At 38.3% G+C, this 20,669-nt stretch overlaps 1 protein-coding gene across 1 annotated transcript in view; it reads right to left on the bottom strand.

Annotated features, from left to right (window-relative positions):
* Positions 1–201: 201 nt before the first annotated feature.
* Positions 202–20,669, bottom strand: part of MTTP (microsomal triglyceride transfer protein) — a 49,055-nt gene continuing 28,587 nt past the window's right edge. The window contains exons 11-18 of the mRNA XM_036914050.2: positions 18,631–18,843; positions 16,909–17,120; positions 14,612–14,709; positions 14,391–14,512; positions 12,784–13,011; positions 9,063–9,187; positions 6,783–6,953; positions 202–5,324 (exon numbers count right to left, since the gene is read on the bottom strand). Of these exons, the coding sequence (XP_036769945.2) occupies positions 5,153–5,324; positions 6,783–6,953; positions 9,063–9,187; positions 12,784–13,011; positions 14,391–14,512; positions 14,612–14,709; positions 16,909–17,120; positions 18,631–18,843 (1,341 nt within the window). The 3' untranslated portion in view covers positions 202–5,152. The remainder of the gene's footprint in view (positions 5,325–6,782; positions 6,954–9,062; positions 9,188–12,783; positions 13,012–14,390; positions 14,513–14,611; positions 14,710–16,908; positions 17,121–18,630; positions 18,844–20,669) is intronic.

The following is a 20,669-nucleotide window of genomic DNA, read 5'->3' as shown; positions in this document are numbered from 1 at the left end:
TGGTAAAGAAAGGAGCAGTGAAAACTGAAGTCAACTTGGGTGTGTGGAGAAATGGGTGAAAGTCATGTTCTTACACAATGTGAGAATAATTTTTATAATGTGAAAGTAGTGTTTTCATGATAGGCAAATAAACCTGGTTATCTTCCTAAAACTCACAATGCTCACAAGTCAAAGTCCAGAAAATAGATTCACTCCATGGACTCAGAACAAGAAATGTTGCTTTATTCAGGGGTTCTAGAGGATCACATATAAAAGTTAATATTAGTGAGCACTTATTAAGTGCTTGTTATGTGCCAGGCACTAGCCCATGACCTTACTTCATCCTTACAACAACCTATGAGGTTTTACATATGTTTCTTTACAGATGTGGAAGCTGAGAGGCTGGAGGTTTATGTAGGAGGAGTATGTGGAAATGGTAAGATTTCTTAACCGTAATAGACTTAAAATAGATTTAAGCAGGAGTATCTTACTCCAAATTGCCCTCACTGCTCTACTCCCCTGCTTCCCACCTTCCCGGATGCTGCATGTGAGAGGTTCAGATATCCACACTCATTAGAGAGGATCACTATGCTCTCCAACTAATTACAAGGTAAAGGTAGATGTAAGGTGCACACAATCTCTTTGCTAAAAATCAGAACAAAGCTGATCATTGGTAATAACATTGCTCACTACATTTCTCATAGTAAAAACATTAATGATAGCAGAAAATGCCTTGTGGCATTTTAACAACAGTAATAAGACAGGATGGTACTGGTATAAAGATAAACATATAGATTAATGGAATAAAAATTTCGATTCAGAAATGAAACTTCACATACACAGTATTTATCAAATACTACTGTGTGCTTGGCACTGTACTTGACACACATTATCTCATGAACTTTTAAAACGACCCAGTGAAATGGAGACTATCCTATCCATTTTAGAGATGAGAACTGAGTCACATGTCCAAGACCACCCAGCCAGTAGTTGGGGGATGGTTCTCAGAGGATTCCAAGCCGGGCCCCCAGGCCACTCCCTGCTCCCTCACAGTCTCTTAGTTGGCAGCTAAACAGATGAGAAGCAGTGAAGCCTCAGTCAGTCTGGATCTGGAACAGATTCTTGATGTTGGCTGACCCTCCCTGTACAGGAGGGCACTGTGACTATTTAAATGTGCTTTAAGCTTTCTAAGGTTCTATGAATTTTTCAGGTGTATAAGTGAAAATAGAACTATCACCATTGTCGAATGACCTGAGCCTTCCTTTCGTGTTCTGTGGTCTTTCTGGGCCATCCCTGCTAGCACTCCACCACCGCTTTTCACCAGCATCCTCATCTTTGCCATGTTCTTTGTCACCAGTCCTAGTCAGCATCAGCCTGTTCAACAGCCAGGGCAGCTAAGCAATTAAATTAAATTAAAGACATTCAGATAGGAAAGAAAGAAGTAAAACAAGCTCTGTTTACAGATGATATGAACTTTTATATAGAAAGTCCTGGGGAAACTGGACATCTACCAAAGATAGTAGAACTGACAAATGAATCCTGCAATTGCAGGATTCATTATCAATATACAAAACTCGATTGTATTTCTGCATACTTGCAATGAACAATCCAAACATGAAAGTAAGAAAACAATTCCATTTGCAATAGCATCAAAAATAATAAAACACTTGGAATAAATTTAACAAAAGAAAAGTGCAAAACTTACACCTTGCAAATGACAAAACATTGTTGAAAGAAATTAAAATTTAAAAGTGAAAAGATGCCTCCTGTTCTCAGATCAGGAGACCTAATATTAAAGTGGCAATATTCCTCAAACTGACACACAGATTCAACACAATCCCTATCAGAATCCCAGCTAGCTTTGTAGAAGTTGACATGCTCCTAAAATTCATAGGAAACTCAAGGGACTCTGAGCCAAAACGATTTTGAAATAAAACAAAATAAGTGGATTTACACTTCCCCATTTCAAAACTTACTACAAAGCAACAGTAATTAAGACAATGTGGTACTGGCATATAGACATATAGATTAATGGATTAAAAATTTCAATACAGAAATGAAACTTCACATATATAGTAAATTTATTTTCAACAAGAATGCCAAAGCAATTCAATGGGGAAAGAATCATCTCTCAACAAATACTTCTGGGACAATGGGATATCCACTTTCAAAGGAATGAATTTGGACCTCCTACTGTATATAATATATAAAAAGTTAACTAGAAATGAATCAAGTACCTAAATTTAAAAGTAAAACTATAATTTTAGAAGAAAACACAGAAGTAAATCTTTGCAACTTTGAATTTAGCATTGGTTCCTTAGATATGACCAAAGAAGCAAAAAAAGAAAAAAAAATAGAAAAATTGGATTTGACCAAAATCAAAACACTCTTGTGCTTCAAACGACACTACCAAGAAAGTGACAAGACATACCACAGAATGGAAGAAAATATTTACAAATCATGTATATGATAAGGACTTGTACCTACAATATATACTGAACTATTACAACTCACTAATAACAAGACAAATAACCCAATTTAAAAAAATGCAAAGAATCTGAATAAACATTTCTCCAAAGAAGATTACTAATATATGATGGTGCTCAACATCATTAATCATTAGGGAAATGTAAATGAGAACCATAATGAAACACCACATCACATCCACTAGGATGGCCATAAGCAAGGAGGAAGGTAGGAACAAGTGATGTGGAGGATGCAGAGAAATCCAAGCCTTCACACACTGCTGGTGGAAATGTAGATTGGTGTAATCACTTTGGAAAACAATCTGGCAATTCTTACAAAGTTAAACGTAGAGTTATCATTTTACCCAGCAATTCCACTCCTCGGTATAACATATGCCCACACAAATATTTGTACACAGAAGTTCATAGCAGAATTATCCAAAATAGCCAAAGATAAAAACAACCCAAGTGTCCATCAACTGACAAATGACATATGTATATGATGAGAGATTTTTCGAACATAAAAATGAATGAAGCATTGATACATGCTACAACGTGGATGAATCTTGAAAATATAATGCCAAGTGAAAAAAGCCAGTCACAAAGACCACATATCATATGATTCCATTTATATGAATAAATCTATAGAGATAGAAAGTAGATTAGCGATTGTCTTAGGCTAGGAGGTGAGGAAATTGGGGTTCACAGCTAAAGAGTATGGGTTTCTTTCTAGAATGATAAAAATGTTCCAAAATAGACTGTGGTGATAGTTGTACTCCTTTGTGAATATGCTATAATATGATATAAAAATTGAATTCTACACCATAAATGGGTGAATTGTATGCTATGTGATAATATTTCAATAAAGCTGCCATAAGAAATGCACATTTGTTATTACACAGTCAGACCTGCCTGCAGAGATGAAGCACCCTTTATGCCAGAAGGCACACTTGGCCAAGAAAAAATACAGGTCTACAAGTGGACAAGAAGTTTTGATCCTACCAGAGAAAAGGACACAGCAACGACAGAGGAAAAGGGCAATGGCGCTCAGGACTTCGCACTGTAGCTGAAAGCTTTGTAGCTGCAGCCCCATGTTTGTTATTTCCGTAATTACTGTCTGTATTCTTTAAGCAGCAACTTTTAAAAGCCAAAACGACCTGGGAAATACAACACGGTGGATTCAGAGAGCTGGCTCTAGGGTGAACTGACTTATATCTGAATCTGACTTTAACCATTTTTTAGTCAAGAAAAGACTTCTGTGAGGTGAGCTAAATGGTCTTTCTCTCTTCTCAGTAACATAACAATAATGTGCCATTCCAGAGCTTTATGAAAACTGGGTTTGAGTTGTTTTCAACTCAACTTAGGAAGTTCTGACTTTTGCTATTATCAGTGGCCCATTTTCCAAAGGGCTCTGACCTCCTATTGGAGGATCTGGCCTATTCTTTTGAGCTGCAATGGCTTAACTATATATGTTTCTGGGCTCAGAAAGCAGCAGGAGCAGAGAAATATGGGTTGGAAGTAATATAAAGCAAAAGTAATTCAATAGGATTTTCACAGATTTATTTCATCCCACATCATTTTAAGTTTGCAACCAGTGGGGGGCTAGTTAACTTCCATTGTATGTGTGTGTGTAATGGACAAATGAACATCTGTTACCTGTTCTGAGTTTAACCCTATAAACACATGTGTCCATTTTTTAAATAAATATTTGAAAAATTTTTAACATGGTTCCTTTAATTTGTACAAATAAAAACAATCTTTATCATTTCATGTTTTAGAAGTACAAATCCAACACTTCTTCAAAGCAATGTTAAATTCTCTTGGCCATTCTGGCTCTTGTACAGATTGCAGTCAAACAAACTGGAACTTCTACCACAAAACAATTGAATAAACAATAAAATGAAGAATATATGCAGATGTCCCTTATAAAGGACAGTGTATCACAATACAGTCTCAAAGAGATGCAGCACGAGAAAAATTGAGTGGAGTTTCTGAAATTAACATTTCTAACTCTTATGTGCTAAGTCCAATATTTTTGCAGGGCAGAAGGCAGAGAGGACTGAATGGCTTTCTTCTAGCAATCTGACTACATGGTCAGCAGAAAGATATTTTAAATATAAATTTGAATATTTTAATTCAGTTTGTCTTCTACCACAATGCTTAGTACAACTAAGAGAAGATATAAAAATTCATTCTTAAAGTTAGCTAACAAGTTTTAAAAAGTTATGTCCCCTCCCCTCACTTCCACAAAAAGGGGGAAAAAAGGTATGTTTTCTTTCTAATTGGGCAACATGTTTGGTAGAAACAAGCCACATTTAAGGTTCCATCAAAGGTTTTATACATGTTACTTGAAAATTGTTGAAACAAAATTGGGTTCTCCTGAGAATACGTGTGTTTTGTTTTGCGTTTTATAAACAATAGTTTCTTGGGGCAGAACTATTCTCACTATATCAAATGGGATTTGAGAGAGGTACAGGAAAAATAAGAATGTAGCTAAAAGTATCACTTATAGTGGCTCAAAATGACACTGTAGGTAGGATACTGAATAGGCCCAAATTTAATCATTTGAGGTTTTTCATAGCTTTTTACAAAAATCTTAAATACGGGTAAATATGTAAACACTGTGCTCTCAGAGAGCAAGTACTTAGGCATGTCACATCATACCCCTTCTGGGGAGACCAATTCAAGTGAAACACCACCCATCAGTTTCAAAACCAACCACTGGAGGAACTTTCTGGCTGAGGGGCAAATACCACCCTGCACATCTCAGAGTTCTCTTGGTGGAGCGGGAATTCAGATCCGGCTAGCAGCCTTTCTTTTCTTTTCCGTGAGATGTAGCCTCTGCCTGTGGACAGCCTTTCATACTTTGTCTCAAATTGCCTGCATAACAATAACAAAATTACACACATTTTAATGTCACCCCACACCCATCAGAGCCAAGTTACGGAGTGTACACTTGAAGCTTCTGTTTCAAAGTGCTTTGAGAAAGGATATGAGCACTAAGATTCCTAGCTTCCATTCCCATGAGTGGGGTGATTGTTCCTTCTCATTTCTTTTTACACAAACAGATATACTTCAAATGCCTGGATATGGGAGCCCAGCCATACATTTTTCTGGAATGAAGGAGTAAATTCCTCTCAGCATTTTGGAGATGCTGTAAAGCTTTGCAGGCCTTGCCGTGTCTCTCACTCCTCATTCCAGGAGCCCCACCTTGGGAGCAGCTCTCCTTTGAGTAAGCAGCAAGCCCAGCTGGATTTAAACTGGGAATGCTGACTGGGAAACATTCCCAGAGCTTTGGACTGAGTGAAATGGGGAACACTGCCAGTTGGCCATGTGCCTGGGCTGGTGGTCGCTGCACTTTGACCATGGGGAAGGCTGAATTTTTTTTTTAATGCATTAAAGGAGTTTTATTCTAGACATAAATCAGTATAAATTAGCAACAATTTAACACTCTAATTATAATCCACTATGTTTTATTCTATAAAAACATAAAACTACTCATATTTATACTTATATCATTTATACATTCCCTTTATAGATCATGAGATGCCAGGAACATAAAGAAGGTGCTCAACTGTGGCCTGCTTATCAAGGGAGATGATATAAAATTTGGCTTGCTGTTTTAAGTCATGGTAGATAGTTTGTATCAATGGAGGAGGGAGTGCTCCGGGTCACAAAGCATTCTACTTCCACATGACACCATTGTTATAAATAACAGTTACGAGCCTCAAAGGACACAGTGTAAATGAGAAGCTCTAGAGTAAAAGAGGTGTTGAGAAAGTTAGATGAGCAATTACATACTTGGTTTTTGATACACTAAAAATTCAACTGAAGCATTTTTTAAAAAATAAAAAACTCAAACTCTCAAGCTTGAGCCAAAACTTAAACAAGGTCAAGTTGCTATTGTATGGTTCCTGTAAAAACTGTGAATTTATTGGGGCTCTTAAACTATAGCCTGTGTTTGCCAGGTGTTTCTGAACTTTTTGTCTAGGAAACAATTTTGAAGACAGTTGATAGTAAATATGCATCCAGTATATTCCTGAAACTACATGTCAATTCTTACAGTAAATCAAATCTCTTTGTTTTCTTGATAAACTATTTCTGGGTTAGGATGTGACATTATCTTCAGAAGCAAATGAACAGTCATTACACTTTCTCAGTACCCTAGACATTTTTTTTTTGTCTTAACAATTATTCTTTCACTAAAAGAAAATTCATGTTTCACTGGATTTTCACTATTTTAAAAAAATTTCTGAAACTGAACCCAACTCAAAACTGGGTTCAAGTTCCTAGTGACCTGGGGATGGCTCTGGGACATTCCACAGCACTGCTTCTTACCTGAAAGGAATTCCATCCTTGTCCATTTGCAGGCAAACTAAGAATGGGTACTGAGAAAACTGTACTGTGGAGATGAACTCTAGGCCTGCTTCTGTTTCTGCACTGATTTCCAGGCCAGCTTTCACAAAAGAGGAGTCCACAGTGATATCACCAACTATTACCAGGGACACCCTAGAGATTTGGGCAAAACAAAAACAAAAACAAAAAAACCCTGTTAATAACTCATTTAATTGAGCTGGACAAACAGCTATAATTTCAGAGAGTCTGAACCCTGACAATGATGACTGGAAGGAAACACTTCAGGGACTAATATGTGACCTCAATGTGCTAGCGTTCTATTGGTATCCAGACCCTGGTTAGTCCAGGGAGTGGGCAGTGAGGGTTTGTCCTTCCTCTGAGACCTCCCTCCAGCCTTCTACTCTAGATGTGGGAAGGAAGCATCTATCATGTAATACTGCTTTGTATCAACATATCAAGGGTTAAGGATGAAAACATGCTTGGAACCTAGTCCTCTCAGGAAGTCAGAAATACCTGAGTTATCTTCAGAAGAAATCTAAACTCACCAAGAAGACAGCTGATATTTATAACAATTTTCTTGGTAACTATTTCTCTGTTGGCTTCTATGTAGCTATTTTAATTAGATTTCATTACTTTCTGAAAAGGGTAGAGACATAAGTCTATGGTTACCAAGATATTTGAAAAAGATACTATGTCACAAAGAGCCACTCCAACAGTGGGGCCTGTACAATGGGTGCCCTAAGAAGGAGAGGTATGGTAGATTTTCCAATAATCACCAAGAGAACTGGATAGACATCTTGGATTAACAGGGGAGCGTGGTTTGGGTGATGATAAAGAGGATAATCCCAGCAGAAGGCTTACGTCTAGGCTCACTCTAATTTAATTGTAGCCTTTAAATGAATTGTAGGAAATTACTCCCACAATTAAATCAGAGCTGTTATGTCCAGGCTTTTTTGATAGGAGTACTGTCCAAAGTTTGCCATGCAACTGAAAGCCCCTGCTGCTCTTGTCAGTACAAAAATAGGTCAGAGGTGGCATTGCTTAAACCCTGAATCCCTTTCCATACCTACTAATATCTTACACTCAACAAGGGCTTAAGAGTTCTTTTTTTTTTTAATGAACAAATGAAAAATTGAAGATAGATTGGCTACAGTGTGGATACTGGTAGATTCTTAGGGATACTGTGTCCTTTTTAAAAATTCAGGTACTTTTGTTATTTTTTAAAAACCCAGTTTTGCTGTTACTGATTTTCCTGCAAAGAATTCAATTCAGTTTAATTTGGGGAAACTTATACTTGGAAAACATTTCAGAAAGAGAAGAAAGATGACTCAGTGGGAAGCCCTAAACTTTATTGCTGATCCCTCTGATGGCCTGTTCTATGTCTTATACTCTGGTTCCTTTTAGGAACAAGGTGGGTCACCTTTCACATTAAATGTAGCAACTTTGTTCTCAATTCCTTCATCCGTACTTTAAAATATATAAAAAATTTAATTTTATCACTCCTTACTCTTTCCCCACTACATTTTTAAATATCAAAAAAGGTAAAAATCAATTGCATTTCCATATCCTCTTCTTCAATTGTATAACAAACAGAAGAATAATTCTTTTGATTATTACACTGGTTCAGAGACATTGTTTTATGTTCAAGATAAAACCCTTTCATATGATCGGACAGGTAGATTAGAAAAGTAAAGGAGCTGAGAATATTTTGTTTAGAAAAATGAACACTAATGAAAGCCTTACCGACTCCTAAAGTTAACACTTAGATTCTGCACAAAAGTAACCAACTTTTTATTTTTCTCCATTGAGGACAGCAAAAGAAGAAAGATCTAAAATCCTGACAAGAGTAAATGAAAAGGTTTGCTTCAAAGTAAAACTTCCTGACAGCATTATCAATTTCCAGCTGAAGTAGAACACCAAGAGATAATGAACTTCTCATCCATGGATGTCTAGGATGTCTGTGGCTGTCTTTAAAAGCAAGAAGATCCCTGACTGAATTATATTAGGTACTCACCTGCTCATAAGAAGTTATGGAAGGAATGACTACCAACAGTTACTTCCTACTCAATGATTTAATGATTATAAATCAAAAGCATCAATTAAAAAAAGTCAGAGGGTTACACAATTCCAAAATCGTATCTCTGCAGTTCTTTGCCAAATATTATATCAGCAATATATATAGCACACATATATTTTATTATTATATTACATATAGCATAAATATTATATATATAGCAGAATATTACAGGCACATATGCTTACCGATTTTTCACTCTGGTTTTAGACTCACGATACCACAGACTAAACTCCATTGCACCAGATATATCAATTGCTAGACCGCTCTGGATCCCCATATTGGCCTTCAGTCCAGATTGCAACTGAATCTCCTGGAAGCAAAAATGTGTAATAATTGCAGTAATAATAATCATCACAATTCAGCTAACCCCTTTCTAAAGATACATTCAACCCCCTATTGTAGGTAATACCATTTGAGTTGTGTTAATGTTGGAGTCTTTCTCTAGGCTTGGAAATGCATTATTCTAATGTTGATCACCAAAAGTATGCTATTGATTTGCTAAATTATTTAGTCAATTAAAATACTACAACATTGAAGTGCCAGTTGAGAAGGGTGTTTTCTTTCAATCATTGCCTCACTCTGGGAAAGGCAAAGGTTCTCAAAGTGTGGTCCCCTGAGGAACAACATCAGCATACTGGGAACTTGTTAGAAATGAAAGTTCGATACCTTCTGAATTCGAAATTCTGAGGGCAGAGCCCAGCAATCCGTGTTTTAACAAGCCTTCATGTGATTCTGATGCATTTAAATTTGAGAACCACTAGACTAGAGGAAATGAAGAAATCTCCATCAGAAATCCAGCTGTGGCTTTGAGGTGGGGTGAGGGACTAGGCTATATGACTGCTTGGGGCCTTTCAGCACTTCTCCAGGTATGTGCTGTGCCAAACAAACATAACTGCATCTTTCTGGTGAATGAAAGGCGGGATATAAAACTGCTGGTGCAGTACACAAGCTCCACGACTTGCCTACATCATGTTAGGAAAGAAAGGCCAGGCAGCTTACCTAAGCCTTAATACCTTGTTTGACATTTGGAATGATCAGACTCACAGACAAGTCCAACATGAGCTCAACAGCATATTCCAGAGGGGCAGTACTAATTCACAAACATAGCCCATCCTGAGCAGTTCTGTAGCTGTCTGTAACCGGCTGTTTGGTGCTGTTTGCCAGCAGTTAGCCTTTAGTCTTGCATTTTCTATGTACGTTAGATGGGGTGATGTTGGTGAAAACTTCTTCATCTGGATTGCAGTTAGATTGCCTGGGGACAGTGTTGGAAGTAATCATGGTTATGGGAAAAAGGCTCAGTATCCTTCATTCTGATATCCCTTCAAGACCTTAGGTCCATGGTAACTGGCGGCATGAGTAACTCCTTTATGTAACCGCCCTACTCCAACCACATGGGCTGTGCTTTCACCAACTATACACGTCCTACTTTCACTTTCTGGAAAGGATTATGTTGAGCTCCCTGAATTCTCTCACTTCCCAAAAAATGTGACAAGACATCTCAAAGGTCTTGGTCTACAACCAGGCATACTAAAACCTCCAGCTGAGGCAGGAAGCTACTTTCAGTCTGAAAGACACTTGAATGAAAGTGTGGGATTCTTGACACAGAGCTCAGGACACATCAGGGAGAGCCTTAAGGATCCCTCAGCTATATTCAGTCTAAACAAATGTGGTGGTGGCAGTGTGCAGGGGTTTGTCATGCATCCAAACTGATATGAAGGGACATGAATTATCCTGAGAAAATCACAAGAATCGTGCCCAAATTTTAACCCCCGTAGAGGGACAAACCACTCATTCTTTGAGGAAGGAACTAAAACACATGGTGTGACGGTCCTAATTTTTGAGGGGTATAAACTAAGTGGGACTAACAATTTTTGAACACCTACTATGTCTCAAAAGCTCTGTATTTGGTATCTCATTTAATTGCCCTACTAATCTTCCATGGTAGGCACTCTATCTGAAGACTGAAAAGAAAAATCAGGCTTGGTGGGCATACATGGAGCTAGAATCAACACCCGGACTGACTCTTGGATGGAGACTTTTCTACTATCATATATGGCAATCTTGAAATCATAACTCCTTTTTGTCTCCTGGTATGCAGGGAAGACTGTTCTGAGAAATATTACCAAAAAAAGGGTGTAAGCTTATGTCCTTGTTTGACCCAGAGTGCCTATTTATTTAAATTATTGCCTATGAACTACAGAAACAAGATACTGGAGCTGTGTATTCATAGCTAACATGACCCCTTTGATCTTTGGTCCCCTCTATCCATGAAGTGTTTCTTACAGTTCAGACACTGATATTTAACAACTAATTCCATTACTTCCATTCAGTAGAATATGTTCCTTTCTAGCTAAAGAGGGTCCCTATATTAAGCTGACTTTATCAGACATCCTTCTCTGAAGAGTAATCCAATTAGCAGAAAAGAGAGAGAGAGAGAGAGTGAGCACAGAGTAATTCCATCTGCCCTGGTAGCTGTGACAGGCTACCCACTGCCAAAATTTCCTTCAATGTCAGCACTTGACCTAGAGTGGTATGTGCTTCTGAAGCTGAGATGGCATTACTGGAGTGCTCTGCAGAGCCAGGGGGCCTCAAACAGCTTATTTGCAATAATATCCCCAGATCTGCCAGACACTCCAATCTGAAATACACAGACATCAGGTTATGCTCAATAGCTACCAGACAATCTTCTTCTTAGAATATTCTTTATTTGCCTCCCTTAATGAATAGCAAAACCTTACAAGGTAATCTAGATCAGGAGTTGGCAAACTACAGCCTGGAGGCAAATCTAGCTCCCTCACTATTTTTGTAAATAAAATTTTAGTGAAACACTGACACATTCATATGTTAACATATTGCTGATAGCTGTTTTCATTTTATAATGACAGAGTTGCATGGTTCCATCAAAGACTTGTGCCCCACAAACCCTGCAATATTTACTTTCTTCCCTTTACATAAAAACTTTGCTGACCCTGATCTAAAGGTTTTAACTTAGTTTATATCAAGTTTCACATCCCAACTAAGACCATCAGTCATTGTTGATAGGCGGCTGAGCACAAACAGATGGTGTTGAACTGTTATTATTCCTGCCTTAAAATGTGGGCTACTTCCTCAGCATTCTTAAGCCTTTGGCAGAGATGTTTTCATTAAGAATGCATCTCCCCTGGGTAATTCTGCAACTGGTTTTTCATGTGACGCTTAAGATTTGGTTGTGAGGACAATTGAAAACCATTCTGAAGAATGCAGTTCAAGTGAATGAAAGTACTCTTATTCTCTGATAATGAGTGAACCCCTGTAAGACTCCAGGAACATGGGAAGCTGGGGCAGAGTTGCCATGACACACCCAGCTGGCATCTGTGGTTGCTTGTGCCTCTGATCAGGCAGGGTCCAGATGATGTGTGTGTGGACCTTCATCACTGGTGTCATGAGAAATGTCATCAGCGACTTAGGAAGCCATGCAGTTGAGCTCCTGCCTTCAGAATAAATACCATTCAAGCTCTAGTGCCCAGGAAAGTCAAGTGAAGAGGTAATGCCAGCTCTGTTCCATTGTATCCTAGGTTGCTTTTTCCATAATTTTTTGTTTCTGTTGGTATCAGTAGTTTCCTTTTTGTTCTGTCAGTGTTATTGAGATATAATTGGCATTTATTACTCTCATATTATACTGGGTATTTTCTCTGCCTCAACAGTGCCAAGATGTGCTAATCAACTAATAGAGGCAAAAACCGCAACAAAACAAAATGAGAAATCTGCTTACCTACAGCAAAGGGGAAAAGAAAAAGGGCAACAATACCAAGAGGGCTCAATGCTTAGAATATGAGCTCCAAGGTGGGTGGGACACTGCCTTCTTTCCTCCAGTGTGGCTGGTACGTTTCAAGGATTCAATAAATACTTGCAGAATGAATGGATTACCTGGGAATGATCTGTTAGCAGGATAAGTCCTTTCACCACACTGACAGGGTCACTAGATGCTGACAGCATTTTGGACATCAAATCACTGTATCCGTTGAAAAAAGTGACAGGTCTGAGTTGAATATCAAAAAGGATGGCTGACATGCCAGCATAGGAGTCAAGATTCTCTTCTCCCTCATCCGGAGTGGCTGCAATTAAGGTCTCCAGTCCTTGGGCTTCAATGACCACCTAGGGAAAAATGGATATACCATTCATGACGTAAGCTCCCTGCCTGTTCTGTAAATGATGGTGAGGCCTCTAAGCTATAGCTAGAATTTCCCAAGGGGTCAAAAATTCAAATACCTGTAGTAGCTAAGCAAAAACAAAAGACAACTCTATGCAAGTTAATTGTCTTCATTTAATCCTTACAAACATCCTGTGAAGTACAAAGGATTTTATCCATTTTGTATATGATGCAAAAAAAAAAAAAAACCTCAAACAGCAGAGGAAGGATTCAGACCCCTAAGTCTGGCTACAAAGGCCATGAGCTTTCCACTTTATGGTGTCATCCTAGAGACTTCCGAGTCTCTCCAGGTCTGTCGTGCAAAAAGGATCAGCTCTCCTGTAGGGCCCCTGAAGGCAGATGGAGAGGTGTTGAGAGAGCCCGCCGCCCTAAGGCTGCTGCCATGAGAAGGTAGGGATGCCAGGACCCACGCCTCTCCATGTCAAATTTTCTTTCTAGCTAAAAGAAATGATGACAAGGCTTGCATCCTGAACTCTACCATACATAACAATCCTACATATTCTCTGTCCTCCAGACCCAGCCCCTTAACCAATGGGTGTTAGGTGTTTTCAGAGTGCATAATAGGAAACACATGGTTATTCCTCAGCACAGAAAGGCAGGGCATTCTGACTAGGGTCTCATCAAAGGGTGCAGTAATATTTATAATATTGTAAGAACTCAAGTTTATATAGCACTGGGTCATTTTTACAGGTTAAATTAACTCATTTAGAAGATTATAATTTGATATGCATACACATCAAAAAGAAAGTCTGTTTCATAATTAGGAAAAATTTATAGATTATCACCAAATTTTGGATAAAGCAAAAGGCATGGAAGTCAGCCAGCTGTCAAATGCCTATACTTTTTTCTTTTCTCTTCTAGAAGTATTGAAAAATACTGATTGACTCTTTAGGAGCCATATTCTATAGTGAAAGTTTTTATTATGGAGAAATCAATCTGTTCATAGAAACACCCAAAGAAAGAACATATATTTCTAGAATTAAATATATGGAGCTTTATGGAATATATCTGTTAATAAAAATAAGATAGTTTAAAAACTTATGTGAGAAATACTGACATGATTTCAATTTTGTGAATATATTTAACTTTGAAATGACAAATGGAAGTCCAGTGAATCAAATTACTTAGGTTTCAGATTCAATTTTGAAACTCTCTTTGGGATCACAGAGCCTCCTGCAGATGATGGAATCATGGGCAACTTATGGCAGAAGTCTCCATTAACTTACATATTCTATAGCATTACCATCAGTATCTATGCATACTTTTTACCTCAGACTAATTTTCCACATACTTCTCTGGGCAAAAGTAATGGAATATGCGTCACCTGGATACCGTGAAGACCAGCCTTCCCAATTCGCTGAAAGATGTTCAGGTTACTTCTCCTCAAAATACCGGAGCCAGAGTAAAGAATGTCGAGGCTGTACGTAGACACTGAATGGGGATGACCTAATGACAAGAAAACAGATCCCGTAATTGAATAACAGTCCCAGCAATACGCAGTTGGGGAAAGAGCATGAGGGGACATCCCCTTATGGGGTTACGTACGTTCTACATAGCCAGTATAAGCAGAAGAGGATCCACTCTTGGAGAAACGGTCATAATTATGAACAACCATTTCCTTCAGAACTCGACGGACCATTTTGCTGCAACACATTAAAGGGAAAAAGCTGTACATTCATTGTAATGGCTATTTCCCAAGTCAGATGCGGAAAAAAAACAAATCCTCGGTGGGAAAAAGGGGCCAAATTTTCCTCGTGCTGATCCAGGATTGAGAGGGGCCAGCTGGAGTGCCAGTGCCGGGCTCAGGGCTCCCGCCTTCATTCCTCAGGTGTTTGAAATTTAGTTTGGTATCAAAATGACAGCAAGGTGAGGGTGCCTGGCTCTGAGATGGCTAAAACTGACAGGCGGACACACCTCAGGAGTGGGAAATACATGTTCTTTAAATCATCACAGTTCTATTGTTAAATAGTACATACTTTTAAGGAAAGCTGTGTGTGTCACACTGGGGGCCTTTCCCAGTATTTCTTTAAACGTTTTCCTGCACCTCTACTGTTATCACTGGCTAATGATATATAACAGGAAATTCCAGGAATTTCTTCTATTTGTGTAGTTTTTAATTAAAGAGACATCTCAGTAAAATCCATGAACCATTTCCTCCTTTAAAGTAAGTCTTAAACCTTACTGCATGCCTGTATCTTATCTACCTAATTAGTGTTGGGATCCTTTCATTCTTGGCTACTTAACAACGATCATATCAGTAATAAAAAACATATGACAACACAGGAAACATCATCACAATAATCACCTCAAGAAACCTGGACCTAGATCTGAGGTAGAAAATTATGAGCAGAGGGAACAGTACCCTTGCAGGTGCCCCATCTCCACCATCAATATTACTAGGTTATAAGGTTTTGTCCTGGAGAAGAAAAGATGAGGAGAGTTGTGATAGCTGTCCTCAAAAATATTCAAAGGCCCTGCATGTGGATGAATGATCTGACCTGTTCAGCTTTGCTCCAGGGATAAAACCAGGACCAATAAGAAGAGTTCAGTGATGCGAAGAAGTAGTAGTGAGAGTCTCTGAGCAATTACACAAGTTCCCTCAGAGGCAGTGAACCTCTGGAGAGGTTCAGGCTAAGTCTGGACACCACTTGCCAGGAGACGAGAGCCCTGGCTGGGGAGAGATGCCAAGCAAGGTGGCCTTCGGTGTCCCTCTGATGCCAACATTTTGGTTCTGATCATTTGACGTGCAGTGTTGACAATGGCTCCCTCACCTTTCTCGGGCTACTTTCCACTCCACTGCTTCCCCTTTACTGCCCCCTGAATCACTAGTTCCACAAGACAGGGGCAGAAAATGCACCCAGGATCTCCTCTGCAGTCTCGTGAAAGCAGACCAAGAAACAGAAGTCAAGTCCATTCCACTAGGCGTGATGGGTGCAGATGGACTTGGCTTCTTTCTCCTTCATCTGCTCCTTCCTCCTTCTTTATTTGTCCTGTTCTTTCCTCCCTTCTACTCACTCTCCCTATTTCTTACTCCTTGGGTCTTACTTCTTGTTTCTCTTTCCTTCAATCTTTTACTGCCTTTAAGAAAAACTTCCTTCTTCTTTATCTATTTCCCACCTCCTCCCATGTCTGTTTTCCTTTACAACTGGGAATACTCAAAGGTGATCTTCCCTGGGGATAGTGCTCTGCATGTAACTCACGGGAAATGGAAATTTCTTCTCTGGCCCTCTGATTTCAGTGAGGAGGCGTTGAGAGCTTTGGGGAAACCACTTTGAAGAGGGACATGTGTGAATTCAGGAGAAGAGACTTGAGGAATGGAAGGAAGCTGAGAACAGTGAGAGTAACTGAGAGCAATGAAGTCTGCTGATGGCCGTCTTCGCACCTTGAATAGTCCTAAAACATGGGCCACCCTTAAGATTTTAAATCCAACTGGCAAATGCATTTGATCTGTCATGAACGAGGTTTCAAAGCTCCCTAGCATACGGGAACTTCTCACGAAAGACCATTTGGTGAGAATTTACATCATTTTGTTGTGCTATTTATAAAAGTAGTCCTATTAAAAATGTGGTTGGATTTTAAAACATTGCAAACATTTGACAATATATATTGACCTGACTGAACAGCAGAGCTAGAGTAAAAAATCACATCCAGAATTCCGAATCATGCCAAAGTGAAGTTGTTTTATCTGCCCCACTAAATAGTTCTCTTATGGGAAATTTGGTGAACTCTGATTTTATGCAACATAACCCAGCATAAGACACCATTATTATTAACCACATGCGTGCCACACCAATACACAAATTAGCTTGACTAAGCAGAGCGATCAGTACAGTGTATCATACCTTGCAGGCATTTCAAAACGTAGGATGTCTTGAACAACAGCGAGCATGTATTTATTCATTTCTTTGGGAAGTTCCCCAATAGAAAGCAGGATGTTTTTTACTTCCATGTAGGATGGGTTGTTATTTAAAATGACAGCAGCTGCAGTAGTGCGCACAGTCTTTTCATGTACTTTACGATTCTGGTGGTATATCCTGTTCAGAGTCTTCTTCACCTGTTCATAAGATGTTCAAACTTAGTGCACATCTAGCTTTTTTAAAACTGATATTGTGGCAGGAATATTTAATGCTCTTAAAAATGTACATGTGTTCCTATATTTCCTAGGTTTCTTTGCAATTAGGTTGGGGCCATAGTTCTGGCTAATGGACCATGAACAGAATCATATGGGAAACTGCTGGGCTGAGGTGGCTCAGAGCTGGGGTGCCTTCTCCCTCTTTCTGCTGCTGCTGTAGTGAACTTTGGGCCACATTTTCCCTTGCCTAGCAAGGTATAGTATGAATAAGAAATAAACTTTTGACAAGCTGAGATTTTGAAACTCACTGGTTATTGCAATGCATCATAGTGTTATCTAACTAATACGGATTTTTAAACATCTACTGCCATGTGGCAATAGAGCTCTGGGGAGAAACGGCTGTATGAACTGATATTTCCTTAGAATGAATTACCCCAGGATCTTCCTTTTTTGTTGTTGTTGTTAGACTTCATTTTTTTACAGCAATTTTAGGCTGACAGCAAAATTGAGCTGTAAGTATAGAGAGTTCCTACATACCCACTTCTTCTAGTCTCCCTGCCACCAATGGATACATACAACCTTCCCCCATCAACATCCTGCCCCACTGTGGCACATGTGTTACATCTGATGAATCTGTTTCAATATATCATTATTACACAGAGTCCACTGGTTACATTAGGGGACTATTTAAAAAACAAAACATTAACACCAAAGAAAATTTGCCAAAATACTTGCATTATGTGGCAACAAATAATTTTGTTGGTTACTATTCTGGACTAACAATATGTGGTGGGTGGGGTTCTGTATTAAGCATTTATATCTTTCAATTCTACTTCCCTTTGCCTTTTTTTCCCCCAAACGCTGGCCTTCTTCTGAGGTGTATAGAATAACTCGCCTTAAATAACTCAGGTAAGCACAATCAACTAGGAAGGAAGAGAATTGGAGTATATATGTAGGTCTGTCTGTCTCAATAGCCCATGACCCTAGCCATCATGCTTTGTAGACTGTCAATTTAGAGACAAAACTAGTAGGAAGGTACTTAGTTGCAAATTGGAAACATTGTTGTCAGCAGGCAGTTTATTTTGAGGTTTATAAACATTCTCTGCCCTAACAAAAGTTTAATTTGGATGGCTTGCTAAAAATGTGGTTGTAGAAACCCAAATGGTAATACTTAAGCCAGGATATTTCAGTGTCAAAAAACCTAACAGCATCTTTAAAACTTATAGAACTAAAGATATTTCTGTAAAGAATTTGTTTCTTAAAATAAGAGAATGTGCTTCACTATTTATGCCTCAGGATATAGGACATTATCTGTTCAAAATGTGAGGCTGCTTCAGAATAGCCTTAAGTTCAGCTTGAGAGTTATTTCTAAGCAGGAAAGAGATTGTTAGTTTGGAAAAACCAGGGTGACTTCAGGGGAATTTGCATTTGGCTTGTGTTTAGGCAAAGTTTTTTCATTTTGTGAATGTTGCAAATATTATGAGGAATTTACCTCATTAGTTATGAAAGGGACATCGTATCTCTGGAGAGCGGTGGTAGCAAGGTGGCTGATGGGCCCCTGTCCTGACTCTGCGTGCTTCAGGAGGAGTGGGATGCCTTCTGGGAGCAGGGCGTTCTTCAGAGCCAGCAAGTACATCATGGTGTCCTCTTTCTTCTCCGCTTTTTCAAGTCCTCCCAGAATTAACTTCTTGGCTTCTACCACTGCCTAAAAAATCACATACTACCTCAGACATTGCATAACCATACATTAAACAAGGCTTGGGCAAGACTACTCTTGGGTCGAAGAAAACAACCTAGTTTTAGAAAGTTTTGCATTGGTTGCCTGATTGAGGAACACAATAAAAATGAACAAGTAAAGTTTGATTAAGGTGTTGTGTGTTTTAAAAAATACACACATTAACATATTCTTAAGAAGCAATGAGTATAATTAAAAATGGACATATTTACTTTGAACACACCCTGAATATATGAAATCATTTAAAAACTTCCCCTGTGATTGGTTATTCATAAAAGTGCCTATTTATTGAATTTCTAAATCAATATCAGATGGCAACTAAGTGGTGCCATCCACTTTTTCTTAAGTATCAATTTGAAGAAAGTGCTTAGAACTCTATTGTTCTTATTCTAAACATTTAAAAAATGCTTGTTCCCACTTGATTCCAAATTTGATGACTGCTACCATATAGTTCCAGAAAATGCTTTTTATGTGGCAGATACTTTGATAGGTACTTTTCAAATATGTTCATTAATCAAAAAAGATCTTTCTTCCTGGCCTAGAAAAAAAAAGGAACTAATTATAAATTAATAGTTTAATGGAGAAGCAAATCAGAAGTAGGAATATCTGAGTTCTGGTCTTTACCATTATGTATGTTTTAGGAACTTCAGTTTCATCTTTAAAATAAAGATTCCTAAGATCTAATTCATCTATAGAATTTGGAAACTCTGGAACTAGGCAGCAAGTGTATACATACACACACACACACACACACACACACAAAGTGTAGGAGAGAAGGCAGGGGGTGGGGGGCAGGGAGATAAAAAAAAGGTCCCCCAAAAAAAGAAAAGATACTAACCTTCATGTACAATCAGAAAAAAATGCTATTTCTTAAATGTCAGATTAATAAATTAAAAAGTTTGATGACATACTTTGTTAGTGGGGCTGTGGAGAAATAGGCATTCTCATACATTGCTGATGGAAGCATGAAATGGTGTGATTCTTATGGAAGATAATTTGGCAAAAGATAACATGTCTGCATTTTGACCAGCAACCCTAGCTCTGAAGCTACCCGTCCAACAGTGGGAAAAAAAATGTGCCTTATATTATTCATTTCAGCATTATTTGTAATAGCAAGAGTAGAAACCACTTCATAGGAGATTTTGAACAAAGTGCAGCACAGCGATACAATGAGTACTAGGCAGCTGTCAAAAGGAACGAGGGAGAGCTCTGTGAGCCAGTAGGGGGTGATTTCCAGGGTAGAGTGTTAAGTGGAAAAAATTAGCTATCATAGAGTGTATATAGAATGCTATATTTTGCAGAAGAAAAAAATGAAATTGTGTGTGTACATCTGCTTGCCATTGTAAAAAGAAACATGGGAAGGAAAAGCCAAAAAGTAATGATACTGCTTACACAGAGGAAGTAGGTGGGAATGGGTGGAAGGGGAGGAGACGGAATGAGGTCTGTTTGAGAATACTTTGAAAATACAGTTTTGAATTATGTTAATATTTCACATAATCAATAAATAAAATTATATCAACAAGGATGGAAGATTATTAAAACTGAATTCAAACAGAAACAAACAAATGTAAGTATATATCAAATTGATCATATAATGAAATGGAAGAGAATAAAAAAGAATTAATGCAAGAGACCATTGACTATAGAACTATCACCATATTCTGCTAATGGAATATATTCTAAGAATAAAAAAAACTGACACATCTGGAATTTTATTTAGTCAGTTTGTTTTTTGTAGAGATATTGATGTAGCAATTCCAAAACTATTTTCTGTGTGTTTTAATATTGAGCAAATA

This window comes from Manis pentadactyla, chromosome 5 (genome assembly GCF_030020395.1).
Source record: "Manis pentadactyla isolate mManPen7 chromosome 5, mManPen7.hap1, whole genome shotgun sequence".
In the NCBI taxonomy this organism is placed as follows: domain Eukaryota; kingdom Metazoa; phylum Chordata; class Mammalia; order Pholidota; family Manidae; genus Manis; species Manis pentadactyla.
This window is presented reverse-complemented; position numbering and strand designations above follow the sequence as displayed.